The following is an 11,051-nucleotide window of genomic DNA, read 5'->3' as shown; positions in this document are numbered from 1 at the left end:
CTTCTGCCTCCTTGAACACTGCACACTTGTGTCACTCATGTATACATGCAGGCAAAACACCCATACGCATGAAATTTTATTTTTTAAAATAGTTTCTTTTTTTGAAATTAAAATACAATTACATCCTTTCCCCTTTCCCATTCCTTCCTCCAACCTTTACTGCTATTCCCCCTTCCTCTCTTTCAAATTGATGATCTCTTTAACTGTTGGCACGCGCAGTTGTGTGTGTGTTCCAAAATATACAAATACAACCTGTACAGTCTGTACATTACTTGTAGGTATATGAAACCACGACCAACAGTTCAAAAGGGTGCTTCTCATGCCTGGTGTTGGGGCTATAGAGTGAGTTCAAAGGCAACCTGGAAAACAGGGAGACAGAATAAAATTGGGGAAAGGTCCTGAGTATAGATCGATGGTGGAGCACTGAACTAGCGTGTATGTACTAGCTGGATCTAGAAGGTTGGCAAGGCCCCTCACTGGATCTCCAGCACTGCAAAATAAATGAGTTAATTGAAGCTGCTCAGGAATGATTTTATGACTTATCTTATTTTTATTTTATTTCATCAACTATACACTATAAAGTGAAGGTTCTATAGACTATGAACTCTGTGGGGGCCCACAGAGGCTCCCTAGTAAGGAAATATAGAAGTAGATGAAGAAAAAGGATAGAGATGCAAGATAGCTTTGGGATAGCTTTGGTAGCACCCTGGGTCAGTACCCAGCATCCTTGAGTTTATTTCTAATGAGCTTTCTATACACTAGCAAGGGGAGAGGCAAAAGACCTCCCCTTTCAAGATCAAAGCACAATGTACAACCAAGTGTAGACCCTTCAAAACACCTGGTAACCACGCCTTTGGCCAAATCATCCTATTGTGCAGCCCTGCTGGATAAAGCAAGCTCAGACTTTCTGACCTTGAGTAAGGCCTTATTGGGAGCTTCTGTGGGCCCCTACAGAGCTCTTACATTTGTCCTTCCTCTTTTTCAGCAGTTCTGAAAATGAGACTAGTTTTGGTGTAAGAAGGCAAGTGTCTTAGTTATGGTTACTATTGCTGTGGTGACATGCCGTGACCAATAGCAACTTGAGGAGAAAAGGGTTTATTTCACTCACAGTTTCATATAACAGTTCATCGTCAAAAAACAGGAGGGGCTGGAACTCAAGCAGGGCAGAAATCCTGGAGACAGGAGCTGGAGCAGATGTCATAGAGGAATGCTCCTTACTTTCTTGCTTTCCATAGCTTGCTCAGCCTGCTTTCCTGTGCAACCCCACACAAAGGGCTGCACCCTCCCACATCAACCGCTGATTAAGAAAATATTCTACAGGCTTTTGCCTACAGCCAGATCTATGGAGGCAGTTTCTCAATTGAGGCTGTCTCCTCTCCAGTAGTGTTTTTTTTTTTTCGAGACAGGGTTTCTCTGTGTAGCTTTGCGCCTTTCCTGGAGCTCACTTGGTAGCCCAGGCTGTCCTCGAACTCACAGAGATCCGCCTGACTCTGCCTCCCGAGTGCTGGGATTAAAGGCGTGCGCCACCAACGCCCGGCTTCTCCAGTAGTTTTAACGGAGTCGAGTTGACATAAAACTAGCCAGTACTGACCCTTTGCCTACTTGACACACAAAACATCCCTTTCTCATTTATCCCCAAGATGGCACATTAATACTAATATAAAAGATAAATATAAAAGATATATAATATAAGAGATAAATGTAAATAGATAAAAGATAAATGACTTTAAAAGCTCCATGGTCTTTACAAATTTGAATACATTAAAAGTTTGGTTTCTTTAAAATATCCAATATCTTTTAAAATCCAAAATCTCTTTTAAAAGTTCAAATTCTTTAAGCTGCAGAGTCCTATAAATCAAAATACAATTAAATGCCCTCTAACTTCAAGAAAAGAGCCAAGGCACAATCACAGTAAAATCAAAGCAAAACCAAACTCCAACTCTAAATAACTCCGTGTCCAATGTCTGGGACCCACTCCCAGTCTTCTGGGCTCCTCCAGAGGGCATGGGTTCCTCTTCAGGCTTCACCTCTGCAGCATTACAGTTGATCTTCTAAGATCCAGCGGCTCCACTGTAGCTGCTGCTGTTCTTGGTGGTCACCCCATGGTACTGACATCTCCAAAATGCTGGGGTCTTCTGCGGCAACTGGGCTGCGCTTTCACCAATAGTCTGTCCTGGACTCTCTTCATGGTGCCAAGCCTCAAGTTCCCTCCATGACCACATTTAATTGTGGGCTTTCAACTGCCACTCAAGCTGCACTTTCACTAATGACCTCTCCTGGCCTCTCACAATGCCAGGCCTCAGCTGCTCTCCATGACCCCTTCATGCCTTCAAAACCAGTACCACCTGGGTGACTCTTACACTACCAGGTTTGGCTGTCAGCACAAGGTACCACCTTGGCTGCCTCTGGAACACAGCTTCTCTGTGCTCTCAGAAAACAGCTGATTCTTCAGCCCCAGCTGGCCTACCATCCAATCTTTGGAGGCATTTTCTCAATTGAGGTTTCCTCCTTTCTGATGACTCTAACTTGTGTCAAGTTGACATAAAACCAGCCAACACAGCAAGCAAACATTTTCCATTTGGTAACTTGCAGAAAAGTTAATTAAACATGTATTACAAATCAATTCATTAAATCATACCTATCATGTAATGTAATAGGAACAACAAGAATCATGCAGATTAAGGAGTCTAGAGCGTTCTCTTAAGGTGTTGTTTAGAGTTCTTAACAAGTCACTCTGCTGTTTTTGTTTTCAGTTTCAGAATCGGGGAGTGTTAAATGAAACCTATTCGTCTGAATTAAACAGCATTGGTCACACTCAGACTGCTGCTCCTCTTCATCATCCAGCAGAAGCCAGGTCTTTTCCTGATACCACACCCAGTGGATTCCTGTAGCTTCAAGCCCAGGATGAAATTCGTTCAGGAACTGTCAATGCTGGGCATCAGCACTCTTTTTCCAAACCAGATTTGAATCTTTGTGTTTAGAAAAGGAGTTTAAAAACATATTGTCGGTCACCTATAAAATGGGAAGCTCCCTGGGAGCATAGGGAGAGACCACATGCATTTACACGGCTTCCGCACGTCGGGCGCCAGGGCTCACGGCAGAGAACTTTAGGACTCTGGAAAGTTGAACTTCTCTGCTCAGTGACTTCAGCCAGAAAAACAGTGAAGTACTTTGAGCTTTGAACTTCAGGATTCTTGTTAGTATACCAAATACAGAGTTAGAGGACTAATTGATTTCCTATATTTTTAACTTGTTTTTGTCTCAGATGTTAAAATAAATGGTTTGGTGCTTATATCAAAAGAAAAATCTCAATGTTTTCCTTCTGCACTGTTAATATAAGTGCCTCACATTTTTTTCTATCTACCTGTAACACAATAGGGTGTCTATTTTGTATAAATATTCTTTATCTTTTTTTGAATTAATATTCTTTCTGCACACAATTATTACTGGAGTTTCCTAAGTCCCATCGTTTTTATTAATTCGGGCATGTTTTTACTGCACTACTTGTCCTCTTTCTTCAGATAAAGGGCAAATGATGACTAAGAGATAACTATTTATTATGTAATATACTTGCTCTGGACTTTGGATGTTCCTCTGTGCCTTACATTGAAAATTTTGAAAATAACGTGTTACCAAAATTATTTAATTATTACATAAATATTCAGACAGCAGCACTTACATTTTAACAGTGTTTTCTGAGAAGCGGCGTTCTGAGAATGCCACTGTTTGCTCTCACTGACACCTCTATATTGATAACGGAATACCACATGTAAAGTGCTCAAGGCAGCCGTGCTCACCAGGCTGCAGGGAAGGGAAGCGGAGTCTGTGTAGCTCTGTAGCTATTAAGCAAAGCACTCAATTCATTCATTGTGTATAAATTGTCTTTAAAAGCTATGTTGGGTCTGCAATCCTTTTTGTTATGTTGACCTTATAAATTTCACTTCTTATACTAGTGGAAGCTATTAGTTTTTCTCATATTTGAGGAGTGTTAAGATTGAAGATGCCATGTTTGGTGCAAGGTATTTTAATGAATGAAATGAATGGTGCATTGCATAAATGTAACGAACAAAATAATCTGAAAAATAGTTTCAGTTTCCATTGAAGACTAGTCCTTACCTCATATGCATATTTTTTTCAGTGTATCTTCTTCAGAAATCAAATAATGAGTTGAGGCTTTTGAGCTGGTATTAAGATAAAGATAAAGATAATTGGTTCACCTACATACATTGTTTGTATAACTTTTGCTGCCAATACGGCAAGTTTGTCACTCTGCAAACTTTACTCTTCTAAAATAGCTTAAAGGAGAGAAAACGCTGGGTCCGTCGTTCTCTGTGCCATTTACTCAGATATGATAGATGAAGGACGTGGACCTGGTTTCATATATTGTTTAAAAATAGGATGAAATCCCAAACTGAGATGTAGTATTAAAATACAGCAGTGGTTCTCAATCTGTAGGTCTTGACCTCTTGGGGGGTCAAACAGTCCTTTCATAGGAGGCACCAAAGATCATCAGAAAACACAGGTATTTATATTATAATTCATAACAGTAGCAAAATTACAGTTACAAAGTAGCAATGAAAATAAATGCATGGTTGTGGGTCACCACTACCTGGGGAACTATATTAAAGGGTTGCAGCATTAGGAAGGTTGAGGAACACTGAAATACAGGCTCTTTTATTTTTCTTTTAGAAAATGAAGGTATGTAAACATGGCTTCAGGTAAAAGGATTTTTCAATTCCATGCATTTTCAGTCAAAATTCTGAATCTTTAGGATTAAGCATTGAGAAACGACTGTCTAAGACATTTCACAATTTGCTTCCAGCATGAGGTATCACTAAGGGTTTAGACGAGTGGTCTGGGCTTATGTTCCATTTTCATTAAAAGTTGTCATAGAAACCATTTTGTCAGTCTGCTACATGTTAACAAGTGTTCAGTTGAAAATTACTTTGGACATTGTAAGTATGGTAACATTTAATTACACACTTATAAAACTAAAAGTTTTAAAGGCAATATAGTGTGTTTTTATCTATATAAAATAACTAAAACATCTAAGTATAATAAAATCACATTAAATTGAATATGCATTTGTCTGTATTGATAAATGTCAAACAAAAGGAGTTATTAAAGCGCTTCTGGACCGAGGGATCAACTTCTAGGTGGAATCCACAGCTAAGGCTGTGTGTGAGACTGGAGTTCTTCCCATCCAGCTGTTCTTACACACCTGAGCACTTACCAGTGTGCCATGTGTTAACCTCTTCCAGTTGTTACTCTGCACAGGCTAGCTTGTTTCAATGTGAGTAGATCTTAGGTTTACAGGGCTGCCTGCTGTCCTTCAGACTGTTATTGCTTACATATGCCATGCAGAGATTTTTGTTTGTAATATCCTTAAATGTCACAAAGAAAATGTAAACAGTGATATATGATAATAAAATAACCAAGTATGAATAATGTTTTCATGCAAATTCTTCTTTCTTTCTGTATAAAGAAAACAGTTCCTGTACCCTCACATGATTGCTAGGTGGAGGTTGTCTTTGCAGGAAGGCCAGCACCAAGTCTTCCATGTAAAAGTCATTTAAATTCTCTCTCAGTATTTGATCTGAGCAAATTCAAGCTTTAAAGTGATGTCCCTAACCACTAGTGTGTTTATGTTGGTGGCCATACATGACAGCAGAGTTGTGCAGTGGACCGCACCCCCAAGGTTTGGATAGTACACTCAGTGATGCGATGTGTCCGCATCAAAACAGTCTGCATCGCATCTCTTACTGTATATCACTGCATAATGATACATGACTATAATCTTTCTGACCTCTGCACTCAGTTCAATGGCTTCCAAGACTGCTGACCCAGGGTGTTGGACACTCCGAGGAATTGGGTGGTAGTTGTGATGATTCCTGTCTTACATTTTGCAGATGACCTTGCTTCCAGCTTTACTGATAAAATCCATAACCTCACCCAGTGTTTCCCTATGCCTTTATCTCTTCAGCACTACCGTCCTCAGCCTTTGCTTTCCTGTAATACATAGGAGGAGACGTTCCTAGACCTTACCATTTCTTTTTATTCTTTGGAGTTAAAAATAAGTTTCGGTGCTTTCTTCTTCAACTTCCCTACTTCTGTAGACCTCCCTGTGGACAGGTTACCATCAACTTTGGGAAAGCATGGTCCTCCTTCCCCATGAGTTGTTTGCCTTGCTCGGAAGTTGTTTTTGTCTCCTCACATCCACAGTTCTCCCCTTCTGTGTTACTGAGTTGTCGGGGTTCCCATCAGTCCTTTGCATGTGCTTTCTAAGGGGATGATCACATCACATCTTCAGTGAACTTCCCCTGACTTCCAGGGCTTTAGTCTTCCTCCTCACATCCCCTTTTTATCCTCTCACTCTTCCTCAGCCCTCTCAGCTCTCCAGTCTCCACTCCCTGTCTCTTTCCCAGCCACTCTTCCATCGTGATAGGTCTTGGTTCTGGTTTGGGTTCTGTACATGTTCATCCATTCTACAGTCTTACCTGCATGAGGAGTACCCTCAAATTCCTGTCTTACTCGTGATTGGCCCTCATCATCTCTTGATTCTCTTGATTGTAAATGACTTCCAAATAACAGGACAGAAAAGCAGAAAAATAATTCGTGAAAAAATTCACACTCTTTGAGATGAGGAGACTGAGGCCAAAGAGGTAGCACGGCCTCGAACTCAGTGGTAAGGAGGGATATCTGAGTAGAACTGCTGCCGAAGCACAGAGCCGCTGGCTCTGCACAAGGCTTTCCTCCATCTTCCCTTCCACCTGATACTTAGTTTAGCTCATTTATATCCCCATGAGGCAAATTTAATGACTCCATTTTAATAAACTACTAAACTAGATTTCTACAAAGCAACTGAAATCTCCAAATGGTTGTCATACACAGAATAATGGTCAAGAAAATATATTTATATTTCTTCAGAACCCCTGCTTATGTTAATTTGGTGGCAAGGGATGTTTTGTAGCTGTTATTGAGTTCAGCACCTAGGGATGGGAAGGTGCTATGGAGTGGATCTTAAATACCCTCCAAGTCTTGCCACTCAGTTACGCTTTATTGAGAGGTGAAGGAGCCTTTAAAAAGTAGGACATGTGAGAGAATATTAGGCATTGAAGTTGTGTCCTGAAAGAGGACTTGAGACTACAACCGTTCCCTCTTTGTGTTTCCTGAGTGCAGTGAAATGAACAGACGTTTCTACCTCTCCTTTCTGTAAGGTATACTGACTGAGCAGTGGCATGACAAGAAACCATGGATGGAAATCCTGGAAACCACGACTTATCCCTTCTCTCTTAACAGAAGTCTGGTACCTGGGCATTGGTGGCACATGCCTTTCTTTAATCCCAGCACCAGGGAAGCAGAGGCAGGTGGATCTCTGTGAATTCGAGGCCAGCCTGGTCTACAGAACGAGTTCTAGGACAGCCAGAGCTACATAAAGAAACCTGTGAAAAGAACAAAACACAGAGATGATAGATGATAGATACATAGATACATAGATACATAGATAGATAGGTAGCAGAAAGACAGATGACTAACTGATTTACTGACTGACAGACTGACTGATGACTGACGGATAGATGGAAGACTGACTGACAGAGATATATAGACTGACTTGGATTACCTGGAGAGGCTCAATGGAATCACCAAAAGTTCTTTCAAGAGGAAGGTTGGAGAGTCAGAGGGGAGGGAGAAGAGAAACAAAGGAGAGAAGACACCGTGCTGATGCTGTTGAAGATGTAAGACCACATGCCAAAACATTCAAAACGGTCCAAGAAGCTGGAAAAGGCAAGAAAGTAGCTCTACCCTAGTGCTTCTAGAAGAAGCCCAGCCTTGCTGATGCCTTGATTTCAGAGCTAGCATCCTCTAGTTCATAAGTTCTCAACCTGTGGTGGGTCATGACCCCTTTGTTCACATATCAGATATTTACAGTTTATAACATTAGCAAAATTACAGTTATGAAGTAGTAATGGAAATAATTTTATAGTTGGGGGTCACCACATAAGGAACTGTATTTAAAAAGCTCATATTGGGAAGGTTGGAAACCACTGCTCTAGTTCTATTAAAATAACATTTGTATTGTCCTAAACCAATAAATGCAGTAACTCATTATAGTAGCCATTAGAAATCAACACAAATGTCTCAGATTTTAAGGAATGATGCAGTTGGAATGGAAACATCTCCATTTTCATAATTTCTATAGGAAGAGTTGCTCTGTGCATTCTCCCAGGCTACAGCGACTTTGCTGTTTCAGAGAACAGCCAGAAAAGTTTGGTAATACTTCCTGTTCATCCTCCTACCTTAAAGTCCCTCCGGACCAACAAAAGAGACTGCACTTTATGAGCGAGACAGTGGTGCCCGGGAGGCTCCAGCCTTGCCGTAGAGAGCAAGCTTATGTGGAAGAGCACTCTGCAGCCTTGCCTTCCCCAGATGTTCGCCTCATGTCGGGAGTCAGGAAACGCATTGCTCACAGCCTCACACATGTTTCTAAGGCAGAGTCTTAATAATGTGTCTGCTGGTTACAAATCACCATACAAACTGGCCTGATTCCTAGAAGAAAAATGGCTTTCCTGAAGTGGGTTAGACATTATACTCAGGCATACATCTTCAAGTTGTTTCCTGCTTTTAAAATTAACACAGGTATTTTGAGGGTAATTTTGTAACTCTGTAACTAAAGTGCTTGTGTGAAAAAAATTGTTTGTTTTTTTCAAACCTCTCTCAGGATATTGTCACTTCATGGAGTCCAAGGGAAGCCCACTGAATGAGAACAAATCACAAGCTGTTAAAATATTGTCCTTTAGAAACACCTTGCCAGGTGTTACTGATTCCGTGTTTTATTTGAACAGAAATTTCAACTTTAATATTGGAACTGATTTGATTATCATACAATAAGGTCAGTTTATAGTCCTGTGGTTTTCTATTTAGTGTCTTGAGACCATGGTTGATTGTGAGTAACAGAACCACAAACGTGAATCCTTGCGTGGGGGTTCTGCTGTATTTCAGGGTGGTTTTCTGTGGTAGGACACAGTGAGGTGTGAACCACTGATTTAAATATGTGCCTGACTCGAGCATTTACAGTTTTCCTCAGAGATTTTACACTGGATGCAACTCAGGTTATTCTTGCATCTATTGAAGAATTACCCTCTATCTGATGGAGTTAAGGCTAAAATGTAAACTGATGTTTAACTGAAATGCTCCTTTAAATATACAAAGTATTATAAACATATTTTAGAATGATTTGGCCATCTTGCCAAGTTTCAGGTTTCTCTCCTTGATTCAAAGAAAGTGTGAAATGAAGGATAACCCGCTGCACACTCAAAGCAAGCATTCTCCTTCCTACATTCATCTAGAAATCAGTATATGTCCCAGTGCAAAGAACACTTGCAAAATCTCTGTGTATGTGTCAATAAAAAAAAAAAAAACCTTAACTGCAAAATGGACATTTAAAGAGACATGATTTTATCAGTTAAAACAAAAGTGTTAGAACATTCGGATAATAGACTATTGATTTCCCTTGAATTAGCAAACTGCATACACACACACTCACAAGGCTCAGGGAACATCTCCAAGTAAAGGACAGAAAGAATGTGAGAGTTGGAAGACGGGCAGACATGCAAGGAAGTGCTGTCTTCTGGTCTTGGCTGTTGCTCTCATGAATTCACAGCAGCTGTAGTTACCTACACGAGACCAAGCCAGTCAACACTTCAGCATGCATGGGGGAGGACTCATGGGAGAGCAGTTCTTTTTCTTCGGGGATGTGGTTAATGGAGGTTCCTCATGCCATGTGAGCACTAACCAGACATAGTGAGTGGGTTATTAAATTATCAAAAGGACTTACATGTGAGAGTTCTGGGGAACTATCAGAGGGGTCCAGGGAGGTGAGAGAGATAATTTGCCTTGCTTCTGAACATGGTACATGCATGAAATTGTCAAATAATAAATAAAAATATTCAAAGATACAAAAATAAAAATTAATTTCACAAGGGAGGTAATTAATAGATTTCATGGTGTAGCAAGGACCACTGACATATGAGAGGCTCTGATGCTTTCAATGTGTAAACTTTCGGGGGGTTGTGGGGATTTTGAGGACTCCTTGCTTCCATTTTACATTTGTTTGAGGTAAATTGGAAAGAATCTCATTTAGTCTGAAAGGTACGCAAGAGCTTTGTGTTAGTGTCTACTGCTCTGCTTGCCCTAACCTTCTTCACGATGACATGTTCTTGGTGATTTCATCTCAATAGCATGTTGAGTCCCTGTTTTCAGAATCGAGCTACGAAGTGTTTAATATTCTATTTACAAATGTACGTGACATAAGATGTTGGCATGGAGACCTTGTGATCAAATGAGTTCAGGAAAAACCTGGGCAAAAAAAAAAAAAAAGTTAATTAGTTCCCTTTGCTAAACATTTTTAATGTGTTAGAGTAGATTGTAACTTTCAAAAGAACTGGTGTGCAGATTATTTCAAACTTGACACCTGAACTCTTTACAAAAATCTTTCACATTTTGCTAGTGTTCCAAAGAAAACATTGAAATAGTCTCTCTTGTGGGACGAAATCCCAAGCTTTTTCTCATGTTTCCTTGTGGCTCAGTTTGTATTTTCAGATACAATTCACAACACATCGGCCACGTTTTCTGTCCTACAGGAATGCACCATCTTCCCAGAGCACTCACATGCAAGAACTTGCTCCCCTCTGCCTCCCATTTCCCAGTCAAGGTTTTCACTTTGTGAAGACCTTAACATTCTCTCTCCACCTGAAGTATTTGCTATGGTCTCTGCTCCATATCATTTATAAATAGATCCCAAAGTTTCTTTTGTTCAAACTTGAGCTTCAAAATGCTCCTTGTCAGCTATGCTATTTTGACAATCTGTAGAAAATTCCATTGTCTTTGTTTTTGTTTTTTAAACCTTAGTTTCATAGAGAGTTAGTACTAAAAGCAGTTTGTGAGACATGTGAGTCAATTTACTGTAGCGATTACATTTAAATCTTTTAGATAAGACTCATATGCTTTTGTTTTTATGGCTAGAACTAGAAGAACGTGTTTTCTCTTCATCA

At 40.2% G+C, this 11,051-nt stretch overlaps 1 protein-coding gene across 1 annotated transcript in view; it reads left to right on the top strand.

Moving 5' to 3' along the window:
• Positions 1-5,456, top strand: part of Ahr (aryl hydrocarbon receptor) — a 41,130-nt gene extending 35,674 nt beyond the window's left edge. The window contains exon 11 of the mRNA XM_028878425.2: positions 2,754-5,456. Within this exon, the coding sequence (XP_028734258.1) occupies positions 2,754-2,891 (138 nt within the window). The 3' untranslated portion in view covers positions 2,892-5,456. The remainder of the gene's footprint in view (positions 1-2,753) is intronic.
• Positions 5,457-11,051: the final 5,595 nt, after the last annotated feature.

This window comes from Peromyscus leucopus, chromosome 14 (assembly GCF_004664715.2).
Source record: "Peromyscus leucopus breed LL Stock chromosome 14, UCI_PerLeu_2.1, whole genome shotgun sequence".
Classification (NCBI taxonomy): domain Eukaryota; kingdom Metazoa; phylum Chordata; class Mammalia; order Rodentia; family Cricetidae; genus Peromyscus; species Peromyscus leucopus.
The sequence above is the reverse complement of the archived record's forward strand: the minus strand, read 5'-3'. Positions and strand labels throughout refer to the sequence as shown.